This window comes from Coptis chinensis, chromosome 7 (genome assembly GCF_015680905.1).
Source record: "Coptis chinensis isolate HL-2020 chromosome 7, ASM1568090v1, whole genome shotgun sequence".
NCBI classification, from domain to species: Eukaryota; Viridiplantae; Streptophyta; class Magnoliopsida; order Ranunculales; family Ranunculaceae; genus Coptis; species Coptis chinensis.
The window spans coordinates 5,719,725-5,738,074 of record NC_141462.1 but is presented as its reverse complement, the minus strand read 5'-3'; the positions used below and the strand labels follow the sequence as shown (position 1 = coordinate 5,738,074).

The following is an 18,350-nucleotide window of genomic DNA, read 5'->3' as shown; positions in this document are numbered from 1 at the left end:
AACTTCCTACCTACACGTACAGTTTTGGTTTGTCTTCTAGATTTTTTTCATGTATTAATGGGGATATGCTCAATATAGTTGTAATAAGAAAACCTGTAGTTTTACCCATTTTTTTGCCTGCCTGTCACACTCACACCTTTGCAGCACATCCCATGGTAGAGATGTACCATAAGATGGTCTTTTTCATTGAATTTGATCGGATATTAGTGCTATGAAGTCACTGAAGTTGATACATGTTTCGGTTTTTATATTTCATATGAGCAACCTTGATTTGTTTACTGATGCACTACCGTAGCCCTTAAGTGGGTTGATTAGCAGCGATTAGGGTATTCTATAAGATAGTAGATAGTACTTTCTTTTCCATTTAGGAATTTTGACTGCATGTACTCATGCGTGTTTCTAGACGGAACAGCTCATGATAAAGGTTGTTTGGTAACGTACTTAAGTTCAACTATGGATTAAGACTTAATTATATGCCACAACAAGGTGATGCAAGCACCAGAGACTGTTAGATATGTTATTCTCAATAGCTTAATGAGTTTCACTTCAGAGTTCAGATAAAAGCAGATATGTAATGACATAAGTATTACGTAACATGCATTTAAGTGAGGATTAGAGTTCATTACTCGGAAACTAATGGTCTTCGTTCTGAAAAATTATGTGGCAGAAGAAGTGGATTCGTTATTATATTGATGACAAAGGGTTGCAAGTCGACTTGCATTGCAGGCAGTAGGCCTCCTCATATTGATTGAGAATTATTGAAGCTTCCTGTATTGTTAAGTCAATATGCTTTAGTTTAATGAGACCTGACGATGTACATGTTTTGAGGATGCAAAAATGTTATACATTTTCCTAAATTAACCGCACTCAAAACCCATAAAGATGATTGATATACAATAGGCTGTTGATATAAAGATTTTAGAAACATTGGAAATATGCCAAACGCATCACAAGTTCACAACTTGTGAAAATTTACACTTCAAATAATCACCATCTGCCCGACCATTTTTTTTCATAAACAAAACAAACATGTTTACAACATTTGAGCTTTGCATTCAAAGGCTTTTCGGAGGTAGGAGAGGGCACATTCAAATTTCAGCATTCAAAAGCTAAAAAAACCAAACTGGTCCTTAACTCTAAATTCCAGACACGCCCATAGATAAATGAGAAACACATTGCATTCAGAGGCTAAAAACTCAAACGGCTTGACGACTCTAATTTTCTAACACGACTATAGATAAATGAGGCGGTATTCATAACAACATACCCTTCCAAGTGACTAGAGAATAATATCACAATTACAATTACATTAGGATGGCAAATATTTGTGTGGTGCAAATGTGACTTATCTTAGCCCAACCCGGTCTCGAAAATAAGCTGCCTCAAAGACAAGCTCTTAAAGTTGTATCTACTTGAAAGACTATAGAATTCAGCTATCATGTATAACAGGTTTCTGAAGTAGTCATAAGTACAAGAAATTGACGAAGCAAATGTCAATCTCCAAAACAGGTAACCTGAATGATCAGATTGACTTGAAAATCTAAAGAAATTACATTTTTTTTGTGATAACTATTATTTGTCTCGATACTTCAATATTGCAAATTGTGCAATATAGTGTACAAACAAACATTTATTGTCACCTATATCATGATATTTATCTAGATTTGAAATTGACATCGATTTGTCTTTTGCTACTGCTGATGCATCAGCCAGAAAAAATGTATGCATTACACGTACTAGATCATGGCTTGATAGCTTGCAATCTCTTAAAAAAAAATATAAAAACATAAACTCTTCAAACAAAGTGTGCAATGAATCATTAGCTATCAATATATATATATATTATTTATTTAAGTGAACTTTAGGCTTTTGAGTCATTAGCTATCTATGTAGCAAGTCCGGCCATAGGCCGGGCCAAATGGCTAGTTAGTAGAAATAATTAAGGTGCTCCATGGGCGCTCTCAAAATGGGAGCTTCACAAGTTAGGCGCTTTTGCGCTCCCACTCAATGAACTCGTGACTAAGCTCATGCCCCAAGGTACGTGGTTGCCTACTTAGGTTATGATTGCTACCCAAGGCACAATTTGGACTCATAGTCACAGAAATCTCAGATTATTTTTTCAAAAAAAACGTAAAAAGTCTCCGAATTGATAGATTACCGAATTTCAAAACGGATAAACAATCAAAACGGTAAAAATCTCCTAACTCTCAATGTTTAGCGATTTTTTCCGTTTTTTTTTAATATATATATACGTGTGTGTGATAAATAGCTTTCTAGTTATTTATTTTAATATTTTATTTTCTAAATTAATTTTACATATATATATTTGCAAATTTTGAATTTGATATATACTCGAAGTAACCCTGACATGACGCATAATCACATATTGCATACTATTTTATGTTTTAATTATTTATGACATTTCCGATTTTTTTAACGAATTTGTACGATTGAACGATTTCATTTTTGCCTAATTCCGAATTTGTGACTATGACTTGGAGTGTTGGTTTGGAAGCCTAAACCGAGTTGGGCCCAATTTATTTATTTATTATTTATTTATTTTTAATAAAACTTCATTCCTATTCTATTAAAACATGCATAATGTGTTTTTAGGGAGTTTTAGAGACCCGAATGGAGAATATGTATGTGCTACTGCCAGGAGAGATGATGTCAACACAAAAGAGGAAGCCAACCTAATCACTGCTGAGTTTGTGGTGAAGGTGACTAGACAACAACAGTTTCTTTATGTTATCTTTGAAGGACATGCAAAAGGAGTGATCCACATAATCAACAACCTAGATGTGATTGTGAGCTATAACTAACAAGGAGTTTCTTTATGTTATTTTTGAGTCTTGCCCTGGTACTGTCGGAAACATGCTGCTCAACTCTTAAAATTAGAGTAACTAACAAGTCAGTTTTGGGCACTTATTTGAGTATCATAAAAAAGTAGAAGCGGGTGAGTTGTTTGAAGTTAGAGAGTGGGGCCGGGTTGCCCCTGTTGGGGTTTCTACCAATACCAATCGGTTCCCCCACTACACAGATAACTTGTATGAACACACTTCAACCCAGGATAAATCTCAAATATCACAAACTACCTATACTAAATGCCCAACTCATTAAAAACATTTATTAACAAACGGATAATAATGTAAAGCGGTAAAAGCAAAACCACAAAACAAAGATTTACCGTGGTTTACCAATGATGCCTACTTCCACAAAAGTTCTTTATTAAAGTGGGAAGGAAGATTACAATCTCCTTTCGGTCTCTCACCTTCTTAGATCACTCTTATCTCTTTTCTGGGGTTGTATCTCCGTAAAAGTTATCTCTCAATCTTGATAGCTTTCAAGATTGGGTTTTCTCTCTTTGTTTTGGTCCGGATTCCAATCCTTCCCGACTTGTTTTGGTTAGGTTTTCCAAAACCTTGATTTTTTGGTTTTATCTCCAAAACCAAATTTCATGAATCTTGTAGCAAAGCCCCACGAAAATTAGACTTGAGCTGAAGGCCCTCTCTTTATGTGGCCTTCCAATATCTTGGAGATCGCCTTGGCTGGTCGCCCCTCTATGGCCTGGTCGCCCTAGTTCATTGGAACTCTGGCCTTGAAGTCGCTAACATCCGAAAGCGCTGGCCTCGACATTTCCAACGCCGAATTCGCCCGTTTCTCTCCAGCTCTGTTTTCTCTCCTCATGTGAGGGATAACTCCAACAGCCCCCAGCAGCCTCATTCCTGTTTTCTCTCTTCTCATCCATATTTTACACAAATCTTTCGTTATATTTCTGTGAAATTTAGTAAACCCTCGTCCTTTAGTCAATAGGATGCAAATTGGAAGATATAGCATGCGAGCTTCCGGAGGAGAAACTTTTATTTGAACCTTATAAGGTTTCTTTGTAAGTTGTAACCGCTGAGTGAGAAGTTAAACCCCTATTACAGAGATACTATCAAGTAACAATATCCCTGAAGAAAATTATTTATTCTATTTGATCGCTTACATGCTGTCCTACTTCTCATTTCCCAAATCCGAACACAATCTTCAACCAAATTGATATGGACATGAGCAGTTCTTCTCTGGATTGTTATGCTCATAAAAAGTCAAGTATAAACGTGACATACTTGGAGTGACGCCAAAATATTAGAAAGAGATTGCCCATAATTAAGTGTCATGGAAATGAACAGCGAGCTTCTCTATTGGAAGGACAGCCATTACAGCTTCAAGCATTGGAACAACAGTACCTGTCAAGCATGAAGTGGAAAGTATAGAAACTCTAAGAGCCAAATTGATAGTTACATAGAAACTCTAACAATGATTTTGTGATTTGCTCCTGCCGCAAGTTTTAAAACAGGGCCAGAAGCTAGATGACATGGTACTGCTAGTACTCTGAAATGTTCAAAGCATTGTTTCTTAATTAAGAAAAGAAACAATCTGGTGAAGGCATTAGAAGGCATTAGGGAATATTACTATGACCACATTAATGTTCCCTAATACTAATATAACAACTCTAATGTGATCACGCTAATACACCTTATTCCTTAATACAATGAAACAACATGTACCATCACTCAAGGTACATGACTTTCAGATGTCCTGACTTTTACCTTAAAAGAGTTCATTATAGTAGATTAAAGACAGGTTTCTTTAGCTCACTATATGGACCATATCCTGCCCATAGTCACTTCCAACTGCTAAGGATAATGAGAAATTGCAGCCAAAGTATGATCTGATTGCTAGCTTTGTTCATGATGGCAAACCTGGTGACGGGTCTTATAGGGTATTTGTTTAAAGGAAATGAGAAAAATTATGGTAAGAATCGATTTTGATATGAAAACAACCAACACTCTAGTTGGTGCTCGAAAATATTTTAATGTTGTTTGATCAATTATTGTAGGTATGAGATGGCAGGATCTTCATGGGGCGAAGACTCTTCATAAATGACAAAAAAATGGTAAGAAAAAAATAAATTATCAATTTTGATATGAAAACAACCAACACTCTAGTTGGTGCTCGAAAATATTTTAATGTTGTTTGATCAATTATTGTAGGTATGAGATGCAGGATCTTCATGTGGCGGAGTCTGCGGAGACTCTTCATAAATGACAAAATACAAGTGGCTACTCTTCTCTCAATACTACAAGAAAATCCAGTTCATCACAGCCTTCAATCCTTAAATCCATCCAAATTTCAACCGTCCAATACACCATAATAATTCCGATCATTCCAACAACACTGAGCTTAATTATATTATCATTTTCACCATTTACAAAATGTGTGATCCCGTTACTGCCTTTGTTGGAGAAGCGACCAAGTCTGTTTTTACTCATGGTGAACGTGAGCTTAATTATATTTTCCGTTTCAGAAGAAATATCAGAAACCTCGGTGACAATATTGCTGCACTAGAAGCAAATATAAGAGATGTTCGGTCCTGGGTCGATGCAGCCCGGAATAATAACCATTTGATAAGGAAAACTGTGGACACATGGCTGGAACAGGCAGATCGTTTATTTGAAGAAGCAACACAGCTAAAAAGTGAAGCAGGAGATATTAATAGCTGGTGGAAAGGATGGGTTACTTGCTCTCGTTTCAGTCTTGGTAGAAAAGCAGAAAAGAAAAATGTTGATATCCAGAAACACTTGGGAGAGGGGTCTAAGTTTGGCGAAAATAATGTGTCCGACCCTAGGCCTGTTCAAAGCTATGAACCCGAGCCTGATGGTGATTTTAAAACTTTTGCATCAAGGGCGAAGACTGAATTTCAAGTCATTGCGGCATTGAGAGCTGATAAAAACAGCTTAGTCGGGATATATGGGATGCCGGGAGTTGGCAAGACCATGTTGATGAAAGCAGTCATGGCCCAACTGAAAAAGGAGAAAGTCTTTGATGAGGTTGTGATGGTTGTCGTGTCTCAGAAGCCCGACTTGGAAAAGATCCAAGATGCTATTGCAGAGAAATTGGACCTGAAATTTACAGGAAATCTCAGGTCTACAAGAGCAGCACAACTGCGGCAGAGACTTAATCAAGAAAGAAAAACAACTCTTTTGTGCTTAGATGATGTATGGGAGCGCATGGAGTTAGTTGAAGTAGGCATTCCTTACAAAAATGCGGGAAATCGCTGCAAGGTCATTTTCACAACAAGGATCCAAGGCGTGTGTGAAAGTATGGAAATGGACAAAAAGATTGAAGTTGAAGTCTTATCGGAAGTAGACTCATGGAATCTATTTCGAAGTAAAGCTGGTGACGATGTCGATCTTTTCAAAACGGTTGCTGGAAACATTGTGAAGGAATGTAAAGGTTTGCCCTTGGCAATCGTTACCTTGGGTTTGGCTTTGAGAAACAAGGACAAAATTACTGTTTGGGACGATACACTAGCACGACTAAAAAAGTCAATCTCTGAAAAGATGGAGCCTGTCAATGCTTCCATAAGATTGAGCTATGATTTTCTGCAAGATGAGACAACCAAAATGTGCTTCTTATTTTGTTGTATGTTTCCAGAAGACTTTGAGATCCCAACTGATGTGCTGTTTGATTACATGATGGGAGAAAAGCTGATTAGAGATGTAGACACTTTCGAGGAAGCAAGGAACAGATTGCAGGCCACAGTTGAGGAGCTTACATCTGCAGGTTTGTTGTTGAAAATGCGCGATGGATTCACTATGATGCATGATGTCGTCCGCGATGTGGCAGTATCAATTGCAAAATGTGAAGAAAGAAATGAATTCATTGTTAAAGCTAAAATGAGTTTGGACGAGTGGCCAGATATGGAGTTGGAAAAATGCAAGCGATTGTCATTGATGAATACAGAAATCAGGTATCATCTCCCCTCTCAGATTAAAGCTCCAAACCTCTTAACCTTATCTTTGAATAGCTTCAATGATTTACATGAAATTCCTTCCAATTTTTTTCAAGAAATGACAAACCTTTTGACTCTAGATCTAAGTAACACCATTATTAGATCACTTCCAGCATCACTCTCAAGCCTTACAAACCTCCGTACGCTTCGCATGAATCAGTGTTCTGAGCTGACGAATATATCCCCAGTTGTAAATCTTAACCGCCTTGAAATACTTTGTCTTGATCAATCTGGAATTGAAAATTTTCCAGAAGAGATGGGTAGCCTAACTAGTCTGAAGTCGTTGAACTTTTTTAGAGCAATCCCGCTTTATAGAAGAAGCATTTTAAGAAGAAGAAGAATCCCGGGGCTTTATACAACCATCTCACCGAAAGTTATATCAAGGTTGTTTCGGTTAGAAGAATTCTCTGGTTATATAGAAAATCTGGAATTCTCTTCAGAAAATGCTAATCCATGGAAAAAGATGACAAGATTTAAAATTTCATTGGGAGAACACGATATTCCAGAGATGTGGTACCGGATGAACAAGACGGAATTCCGGAGAAATTTGTTCCTTACACTCTCATCAATTTCAATTTCAATTTCACATTTGATCAAAGTGTTGTTACCGAAAACAATCTTCTTGTATTTAAAATTCGAGGGGATTGAGAATATGCTACAGCTTGATAAAATTGAAGTGTCATTCCATAATTTAAAGAAATTAAAAGTAATCCGCTGCCGCAAGTTAGTCACTCTTATACCTTGTCGTGATTTTGTACCGGGAAGTCGTGATTTTGTACCGGGAAGTGTCAATCAATATGAGGGAGAGGATGTGGGAGATGGGGTGGAGCAGGGGTCGTCTTCCACCCGACTCAGTTACTTGCCACCTACTACAATTTTCCATAATTTAACAGATCTGGATATTGGAGTTTGCAATGAGTTGAAGCACCTTTTCCATTGAGAGTATTTCAACATCTTTCCAAGTTGGAAAGGATGGTTGTGGCATACTGCTCCGCTTTGGAGATACTGTTTCCAGATGACAGTGATATGGAGAGTGGAGATGTAGAGAAAGACAAGGCCAGTCACCCTCTTCTGAAGAAATTCTTTCTTTCCGATTTACCAAAACTGTCAAGTTTCAGTGGAAGCGATTCACTTGTTGTTGATTGGCTCTCCGCAGAATCTCTAAAAGTGAGAGGATGCCCGAATTTGAAGAGACTACCCCTGGGTACTCACAGTGTACCCAAACTTGAAGAATTTGGTATTTCGGACCAGGAGTGGTTCAATAAGCTGGAGTGGGACGACCAAAGAATCAAGGCTGAATTGCAAACCCTTTTGGTTTTGGAGGTGAAGTGCTAAACCTTGTTCCTCTTTCTTTATTTATGCTTCATCCACCTCAATTTTACAAGATTACTTTATATAGGTAAAGAAAGATTCCGATTAAGATTCCGATGAAGCAGCAGATGAAGTTTCCGATGAAGCAGCAGATGCAAAAATAATGGAGGCTAAAATCTTCATATTACCAACTCCAATTTCTTTCCCATTCAAATTTCATCTTCTCTATGTCCTTCCAGATTTTGGCTGCTTCTGGTCTTCTAGTAGTACTGATTGGAGTGGCTCAAAAGTTTGGCTAAGGTGAATAATTGAATAAAACAAAATGGTAATTGGGTTGTTTGTGATTCTATTCTATTTAATGAAATGAGAACGAATTTGTGGACAGACATCAAATTTCTGTCCATAGGACACCATCACCTAATTGGACCACGTCTCTTATTTCACCAACTGGACTAAACAAATTTAACACATCAGTTTTCTCGTTTTTTCATTTTTTTTTTCTATTTTTTCTTTTGTTCTTATAACAAAACAAAAACTAAATAAAATAAAACTAAATAAGTAAAAATAAAACACGACTCACAAGAAGTAAATAGTCTTTGTCTTTCATTTTCTCTATAGCTTGCTAGCTACTCCTCCAAAAGATGAGCAGGCAAAGAACAAATGACCACCTCTCTCTTTAGTAACAAGAATATTTTTTAGCAAATCCTCGTATCCCTTATCTTTGTAATATTTTCCAGTTTCAAATTTGTTTTGAATCATTGATTTACGGGGTTGAAATATTTGGATTTGTAGAGTTATTCCACAGCCCTAAATTTGGTTGACAAAATGTCTAACTAGCCTCTTTTTTTTCGTACTTATGTCTCACTGGTTCATTTTAAGAAAGTTATTTCTTGTTTTTTCAATTTATATTTAATGTTCGTATTAGATGGATGAAAGAGAATTTGCTCTTGAACATAATTAGGTTGGTTCAGAAGAAGTTGTCCACGAGGAGTTGATTCCAAACTGGGAATGCTCTTTGACAAGTGTGAAAGAAGGCGTATGATCGCTATAATGAATATGCAAGATTGGTTGGGTTTAGCATTAAGATAAAAAGGACAAACAAACATCGTGGAGATCATACTAAAATAGTGCTTGGACTCTTTGTTGTTCTTGTGAAGGTGCTTGGCATTACACAAAGGTCAAGACTCCTACAAAAAAGAGAAGAGAGACGATTAGGTTGTATGGCCAAATTCGGATCACGCTTAACAAAGAAGGAAAATATGTGTTGTCCAAGCTCATAGTGGAACACACTCATGGCCTTGTCCCGCCATCAAATTCCTATTTGCTTAGGTCTCACAGAGGTGTCAAAGATTCTCAAAGTTTGGAATTATGAAAAAATGCGAGATTCTCGGACTCAAACCATCGGATATCTATTATTACTTTTGTTCTAAGTCGGGGAGCCGAGAACTTGAACTTCATCAAATCGATTGTAACAATTTCTGCGAAAGGGTGCGTGAAGAGATACAAAAAGGGTGATGCAATTTGTCTTCTTGATTTTTTCAAGCAAAAGAAACAAGAAAACAAACATTTCTTTTACTCTTTTTTGACTAACAAAGAATGTGAGCTTCGTTGTGTCTTCTTTTGTGATGCATTGTCCAGGCGAGATTATGGGTTGTTTGGTGACGTGATTTGCTTTGATACAACTTTTCGAACAAATAACTATAATTTGGTTTGTGCACCGATAGTTGGCGTTAACAACCATGGGCAAACTGTAATATTTGGGTGTGGCTTGTTAGAAGGTGAAACAAGTGATGCTGTTATTTGGATGTTTAGAACGTTTTTAGAAGTTATGGGAGGAAAGCAACCAAAGACTATATTTTCTGGTCAGTCACAAGCTATTGCAAAAGCCATCAATGTAGTATTTCCAGAAGCACGCCATGGATTATGCTTGTGGCATATCTTAAATAATGGAGCAAAGCATTTGGGGAAACTAATTGGTGAATTTCCATGTTTTCCACAACAGTTCAAGGACTGCATATATATACAATCCATAGACAGGGGAAGAATTTGAAGAGAGTTGGAAACTGTTGCTTAAGGATTATGGTTTGGAAAGGAATGACTGGTTGATTGCATTGTATAAATTGCACCACAAGTGGGCACAAGTGCATGCCCGTGATTTTTTTTGTGCGGGTATAACTACAACTTAAAAAGGAGGAAAGCATTAATAGGTTTTTGAATAATTATTTTACAAGTAGTACCATTCTTCGAGAGTTTGTGGACCAATACAACAAAGCAATGGCCAGTCGATGTCAAAGAGGAAAGGAGGTTGATAATAAGACACAACAAACCATACCGAACTTGTAATCAAGTGGTTGGTAGAATCTGAAGCATCAAAGGTTTATACAAGAACTATGTTTCATTTTTTTCAAGATGAGTACAAAAAAACTCTTGATCTTCGTTTGACATTGGAGAAGGAAGAGGATACCATTCATACTTATGTAGTTGCAGAAATGGGAAGGAAAAGGAGTCGTACAGTTACTTTTAATGTAACCAATAAGTCAGTGCAATGTACTTGTAGAAAGTTTAAGTTTCATGGGGTTCTTTGCTGTCATGCTTTAAAACTCTTTCATGACTTAGATTTTTCAAGTTTACCATCTCAATACTATTTGAAGAGATGGACTAAGAATGTAACAGATGAGGTTGTCTATGACTCCTATGGAGAAGCAATTCCATGTGACATTGATCCAGAATCCACTGCTCGTTACAATGAGCTTTCACATATTTCACAAAGACTTGCTGCTAAAGGTGCGAAATCCAAAACTTTGCGTATGATTATGAAATCAAAGATGTTACAAATAGAGGCTGAGGTGGATGCAATTGAGAACTGTGAGGAAGAAACTAGAACAAGCTCAAATAAAAGAAAAGGTGTCCCTCAAGGAGGTCGGAAAAAAAAAGGCGATTCGAAAAAAATGGGTAAATGTATTGTCACAGCCCGAATTTCTAAACAATTACAAAGTGAATATTTGAAATATAAAAATCTCAAACATCACTCGGTTTAATTGTCTAAAAACTCAGGCTATGACGGGGTGGATACAATACATGTCAAAACCTAAAACCCACATCATAAATAATCAACTTAACAACAAAATATCTCCAAACTTTCTCAACCATCACTTTATAAAAACTATCTTCCGTTCAAAAAAATCATCAATATAAAACTCTAAGAATAAAAGGTCTTCAACATCTTATTCTCATGTCATGCTAAAAATATAAACTACGTTATTACATCCTTTCACTAAGAATCAGACTTAATAAAAGAACTAACGGACTGCTCCAGGCAAGAATCCAAATCACACGCCGCAGTTCCACTGCCTTCCACCTATGTTCCCAAGAACACACTCACGTTGCCAAAACAAAGCAAACATGGGTCAGCAAAATGGAATTTGCTAGTATGAGTAGACTAATCATATAACACCCCGTATTTTATTTCGTTTATTTTCCTAATAATAATAATAATGTAAATAGAATACAGAAATAGGATATCCAGTTGTTAGAAAAAAAAGCCCGTAAGTAAGTAGATAGGATAAAAGCCCGTAAGTAAGTAGATAGGTTTAAAACCCGGGTTTTCGGAGAGGTTTGAAAAACTGGAAAATAGGGGGTTTTTCACATTAGAGTTTTTTTGAGAAAAACAAAAGAGTTTTGTTAAAAAGTGAGAGTTTTACCGAGAGAAAAACAGGAGTTTTGAACGAGGAAGATAATCGGTTCAGCGTGGAAGAGAGCGACGGGGTTTCGATTTCAGTCGTTCGATTTTAAAAAGGTGAGTAGATATTTTTGTTTAACTCATGGATTTTCTTCGTTACTATTGTCTTTCTAAATTTTTATAAACTTCCGTCATCTGCCGGTTTACGCCGTTCTATGCATGCTCTGTAAACTTGTCTCCGCGATATGTCTACGCAGTTGATTGAACATGAGAAAAACTTGTCCGCTATAGGTTTATGCGATTGATTTTAACAACAGAAAAATTATGCGCAATCAATTTGTTTGCGACTTGATTGAACAAAGTGTGTTTATAATAATTCAAGTATTAACTCTAATCACATGATTACATACCGCCGAAAATTGTTAGATTATAGTGATTTAGTTTTCCACATGTTTTATATTGCCGGTTGTTTTGGTTGTGAGAACCAACCCTTTTGGTTGGTTGAAGGGGTGGTCAGTTGATATCGAAAGTGATGGGTAGAGGTTGGTGGTTTGTTGGAGTAATCGTGAAGCGGTCGGACGATTGGTTAATGGCGTTAATGGGGTAGCGATCCGAATCGATACTATTTAATTTTGTTGTGTGTTTTGATGGGTTGTACTTGTGGTTTTAGTATAGAACCTGTGTTGGTGAAATGAGAATTGATTTCATAGGGGTTGGGGCTGTTGAAGCTCAAGAGAAGCCATTAATGGCGAGAACGCGATTTTCGCAAATTATAATGGAATTGAGATTTGAGGGTATCGATTGGATTGGGGTTTTGTGATGAATCCAACCGTGGGATTTTAAATGGAGATGGGTTGGTGGGTTGTGGTGGTCGGCCTGGTGGAAGTTTTGGTGAGGAAGGAGATGAAACGATTGCCTTCCGATTTGGGCTGGGGCCAAATCGGGATGGCTTTTATCTTTTACTTTTGGATTTTAGTTTTGGGCTTAAGTTAGCCTATGGGCTTTAGACTTTGGGCTTTTGAGTTAGAAGAGTTTGTGGACTCGACTTTGACTGTTGACAGAGTGGACTCGACTTTGACAAGAGTTGACTTTGACTTTGACCGAGTTGACTTTGACCGGTTGACCAAAATTTGACTTTTCCTAAAATTATGATTCAGTCTAATAGGATAAGTCTAGGACTATTAACGTGCTTGGCTTTAGGCTAAGACCTTTCTATATATACGTGTGTACGTGTATTAACTAATATGTGATTGTGCAGTATTTTATGATATACAACGTTGACACTTAGACATTCATGAAATTAATAACGCGTAAACCTAAAATACGTGAATAAAGATATTTCGTCGTTCTCTGAAATAATAAATACAATAAATTTCAATAATGCGTAAAACAATTTACCTCACTCTTTTAGAACTCTCCACGTCTAAAATTTTGGATATTGAGTTTTATGACTGTTGATGTCATATGTTAGGTGGGCATTTATTGAATGTGCCATAAATGGCCCGTTAGCGTTATATATGGGTATTCATTGAATGTGTCATGAATGACCCGGGTATTCATTGAATGTGCCATGAATGCCCAGATTGTTTGGACTGCCCTAGAGAGGAACTAAGGTATTCGCCTTGCGGGTTAGTTGTATTCTTTGATTATGCGAGTGTTTGGGTTACTTTTGAATACATAGGATATCTACATATGTTATATGCAAGTTCTAACTTTCTTTGCAGGAGGGTAGGACTTAATAACATTTTGTCAGTGGACGGTCCTACCCTTAAACAAAGAGTGAATATCGGTAAGTTTTAATTCGGTATTTAGATATTAAAACGAGTTATTATAATGAGTTATATAATGGAAGTTTTGCTTGGGAAGAAGCGATGCGGTTGAAATGACGGAACTACATCTTCCAAGCTGTGAATGATTAGGTTATGATAGAGTTAAAGTGTTAGTGGGATAAGAAAAGTTTTGAATGTTTATATGTGTTTAGTCTACTCATACCAAACAAATTCAATTTGTGACCCATGTTTGCTTTGTTTTGCTTAGCGTGGGTGTGTGTTCTTGGGAACATAGGTGGAAGCGCTGATGGAACCGCGGGCGTGTGATTTGGATTCTTGCCCGGAGCGGTCCGGGAGTTTATTTTTATTAGGTCCGTTTTTATTGGGACGGATGTAATAACGTAGGGTTACATTTTTATATGACATGAGAATATGATGTTGAGGACCTGTTATTCTTAGAATGTTATAGTGATGATTTTTGGATGGGAAATAAACTTTCATAAAGTAATAAAGAGAATTTTGGAGATTTTTGTTGTTGAGTTGATCCTGTTGTGATGTGGGTTTTAGGGTTTGACATGTGTTGTATCCCCCCGTCATAGCCTGGGTTTTTAGACAATTGAACCAAGTGATGGTTGAGATATTTATATTTCAATTATTCATTTTTTTTAATTGTTTAGAAATTCGGGCTGTGACAAATCACATATAAACATTTTCAATCTTTACTTATCCAACTAACACTTTCAATCTATCATAACCTAATTATTCTCAGCTTGGAAGACAAGTTCCGTCATTTCAACCGGCATAGTTTCTTCCCAAACAAAACTTCCATTATATTAACTCATTCTAATAACTCGTTTTAATATCTAAATTATTGACTTAAAATTTACCGATATCCACTGCTGTATAAGGGTAGGACCGCGTCCCTGCACAAAATGTTATTAAGTCCTACCCTCCTGCAAAAGAAAGTTAGAACTTCTATATAACATATGTAGATATTATATTAGGTATTCAAAAGTAAACCTAAACACTCGCATAATCAAAGAATACAACTAACCTGCAAGGCGAATACCTTAGTTCCTCTCTAGGGCAGTCCAAAGAATCTGGTCATTCATGGCACATTCAATGAATACCCATAGATAACGCTAACGGGCCATTTATGGCACATTCAATAAATGCCCACCTAACATATGACATCAACAGTCATAAAACTCAATTCCAAAACTTGAGGCGTGGAGAGTTCTAAAAGAGTGCGGTAAATTTGTTTACGCATTTTTGAACCTTATTGCATAAATTATTTCAGAGAACTAAGGAGTACCTTGATTCATGTATTTTTGGTTTATGCGTTATTAATTTCATGGATATATAAGTGTCATAGCGTTGCATATAATAAAAACTGAAATATCAAATAGCAGTTAATACACGTACACACGTATATAGAAAGGTCTTAGCCTAAAGTCAAGCATGCTAATAGCCCTAGACCTATCCTAATAGACCGAATCATAATCCGAGTTAAAAGGTCAAATTGGGTCAACTGGTCAAAATCAACCAGCCCCAAACTCCTCTAACCCAAAAGCCCAAAGTCAAAGGCCCATAGTATAAACTTAAGTCTAAACATAAAAATCTAAAAATGAAATTCAAATAGAAAACACTCAAGCCCACATAACAAATTTCGGCCCAAGCCCAATCACAAAAATGAATTTCGCTGTCATCTTCTTCTTCTTCCTCACTTCACCAGCGCCACCACCACCACAACAGCCACCACCGGCCATCTATCTCAACAATGAACCTAGCGGTTTGGTTCCTTGAGAAAACCCCCATATACCTATACCAACAAATCATAATTTCCTTATACTGTAAAAAGTCGCGACCTACGACATTAATGTCTGTAAAAGCTTCCCCTCACACTCTCCAGTACCTAATCTCCCTTCAACAATCAACAATCAAAGCTACAGCCTAACCTTACAACAAAACCAACAAAACAAATCATTCAAACAATCAAAATCATGATGATTTGGTTTTGTTTGGACGCCATTACTATTCCTCCGGAGCTTCAACAGCCCCATCTCGAGACACCAACAACCAATCATCACCAATAAACCACCAACAATTCAAAATCCAAACAAAAGAGTTCAAACTAAAACAATTTCGACAATTTCCTTCTGTTGGCTTGACGACGCCATTACTGACTTCTACAGGCTTCGCCAGCGCCTTCCCCTCACTCTACAACACTCACACCCCCTGCAATCAAACCTCATTCAAGTATACCACAACAAGACAACAAGATTATCAAGGTCCAATCCACAAGTACTATACAGGGAGATTTCTGTAGGCTTGTCCACCATTAACAGCCTCGTCCGAGCTCTAACAGATTAAACTTCCTAGTTTCACTAGTCAACTTCTAATAGTTCACTTTAAAATCTCAGAGTTCAACAGGGTTTAACAAATCACTTCAGAGTGTTAACCCTTCAATTTCAGAGTTTCACGGTTTAATTTCAATCGAACAATATACTAGCATTTAACAAGTTTTAACGATACAACGACAGTACCAAGGATAATAACAAAAGGGCAGTAAAAATGCGCGGAAACTGTAGACAGCAAAATTATTTCTTTATACATGTCAAACTCTAGATTCAGTGAAATAGAAAAACTACTCACTGTTTATAAACCGAACAGCTTTTCGAAAACGGGAAAAATCCTGAAAGACCGAAGTCGACTGTTGCGCGAACCACGATCTTCCTCGTTCAAAACCTTTTCTTCTTTCAGTAAAACTCCTTTTTTTTTTCTAAATCTCTCACTGTCTTTTTCCCTAAAAACTCTACGTGAGAAACCCCTATTTTTTTTATGTTTTTTAAAACCTCCCCCAAAAACAAGGGTTGAAACTTATCTATTTACTTACGGAACTTTTATCCCTAAGCTGATAGTTATCCTATATTATTTTATCTATTATTCATTATTATTATTATTAGGAAAATAAAAGAATAAAAACACGGGGTGTTATATGTATACTCTGAGTTTTGTTTAACTTATTTGCATCTTAGTTTACTTTGTTCGGAAATAAATTTATAACGTGGTTTGTTGTTGTAGATGACAAAGGAGAAGAAAATGTGGCTATGCAGAATCCTCAAGGAGGGTCATCAACCTTGAATCATCCCACCGAGGTCATAGTTCACTTCACCCAAGTTCGATGCTCTTATGTTTCCATGTACTCTAATATCTAAGTGTATGTTATTTTATTATATAAGGGGACATGTCTAATTTTGTTGATGGTACTAGAAAAGAAAATACGACCACATCACACATACAGGGAAATACATTAGCCTCGAACAAATCTAGTCAGGAAGGACATCATAACAGTTCAATGCCAAATGCCATGGAAGATGGACAAATTAAAAACCCACCAACAAGAAGAGGTCCAGGCTGACCTAAAGGAGGAGGTCGAATAAAGGGTTGTTTGGAGAAAATACCACGAAAGAAGAAAGGCAGTTCAAAAGAAATGGGTAAATGCATGTTCTTAGTTTTCACGAATTTATGTGCATCTTAGTTGAGTTTGTTCACAAATAAATTTACAATGCGGTTTGTTTTCACAGATGGCAAAGGAGAAAAATATGAGGTCATGCAGATTGCACAAGGAGGGTCGTTAACCTTGAATCAGCCCATGGAGGTCATACTTCATTTCATAGAAATTCTATTTTTTTACACTTACATGTGCTTTGACATCAAACAATCTAAGTTGCATGTTATTTTATCATACAGGGGAACATGTCTAATTTTGTTGGTGGTACTAGAGAATATAATAGAACCACGTCACATATACAGGGAGAAACCTTAGCCTCAAACCAACCTAGTCAGGTTATTTTTTAAGTACTTCCCATATGCAATCTCTAAATGTTTCTGATTTTCTAATTAATTAGAAGTATAATCTTATTGCATGTATTGGCACTTACTAAGCTTGAACTTTTTGTAGGCATCTATTACAAATATCCAAGAGTATCGATCACCTGTGCGAAGATTAGATTTTCCGTATTGATCAAAATAATACGGTTTGGGATGATGGACAAATATTTTGTAAATTTTTGGTAGTATTTTTGTTTAGTGGTATGTTTTTGGTAGATTTAACTGGATGCCCTTTTGTGAATTGAAGTGGATCCATTTCTTTTTGTAAATTGCCTATTGCACCTGCATCCATGTTTAGAGAAGCTCAAGTGCACATTTGACTACACATGACGCAATTGTTGAATGCTTGGAGGTGCAGATCAAGTTGCGGCATGCTACAAACTTGGAAAACTATGAGCAAATATTTAAGTGTTTTAAGTGGGAAGACCTCTTAGAATTCTTGTTGTAAAAAACTATTTTCATATCAATATATTGGGCCAATATATTTGCTCAGCAAGTTTAGAATTCTTATTGTAGGTCGATTTATATATATATGCGTGCTCACGTTTGTGTTTCTGCTACTCAGATAGTATGTCTTGCTAGTACGTTTATTGTTGGAGAAACTAACTGCAAGCTATTCTTAAGAAAGCCTTTCTTGCACTTGGAGACCAGCTGACATGGCTCGTCATAAGTAAATTTGGAAAGATAGTTTGGAAATTCAAAATTCACGAATCGGTAGATTTACAACGCAACACGATTGAATCCAAAACATTGTTGTTATGTTACAAGAGTTACAATACAAATGAAAGCCTTGTAACTAAAACACAATACAGGGACACTAAACACAAATGAAAGCCTTGTAACTGAAACACAATACAGG

The 18,350-nt window shown here is 36.7% G+C and overlaps 1 protein-coding gene and 1 long non-coding RNA gene across 3 annotated transcripts; both read left to right on the top strand.

Moving 5' to 3' along the window:
- The first annotated feature begins 4,664 nt into the window (after window positions 1-4,664).
- On the top strand, window positions 4,665-8,542 carry LOC147485519 (putative disease resistance protein At1g61300). 2 transcript variants are annotated; one of them, XR_015202060.1, is made up of 3 exons: window positions 4,665-4,797; window positions 5,037-8,161; window positions 8,238-8,542. XR_015202060.1 is itself a non-coding variant. In XM_086572547.1 (2 exons), exon 2 carries the CDS (start codon window positions 5,259-5,261, stop codon window positions 7,776-7,778), a length of 2,520 nt encoding a protein of 839 aa, XP_086428673.1. In that variant the 5' UTR covers window positions 4,665-4,797; window positions 5,037-5,258; the 3' UTR covers window positions 7,779-8,542. The 2 variants fall into 2 exon arrangements, 1 of the variants encoding a protein (XP_086428673.1); XM_086572547.1 differs by having other exon boundaries at window positions 5,037-8,542.
- Window positions 8,543-16,689: 8,147 nt separating this feature from the next.
- On the top strand, window positions 16,690-17,946 carry LOC147485518 (uncharacterized). The gene is made up of 4 exons (XR_015203241.1): window positions 16,690-17,094; window positions 17,185-17,258; window positions 17,351-17,446; window positions 17,562-17,946. It is a non-coding gene; the product is annotated as an uncharacterized LOC147485518 (long non-coding RNA).
- Window positions 17,947-18,350: the final 404 nt, after the last annotated feature.

Bases quoted from the DNA above. Each gene is read 5' to 3' on its own strand.
- LOC147485519 (XM_086572547.1), top strand. From the start codon at position 5,259: ATGTGTGATCCCGTTACTGCCTTTGTTGGAGAAGCGACCAAGTCTGTT.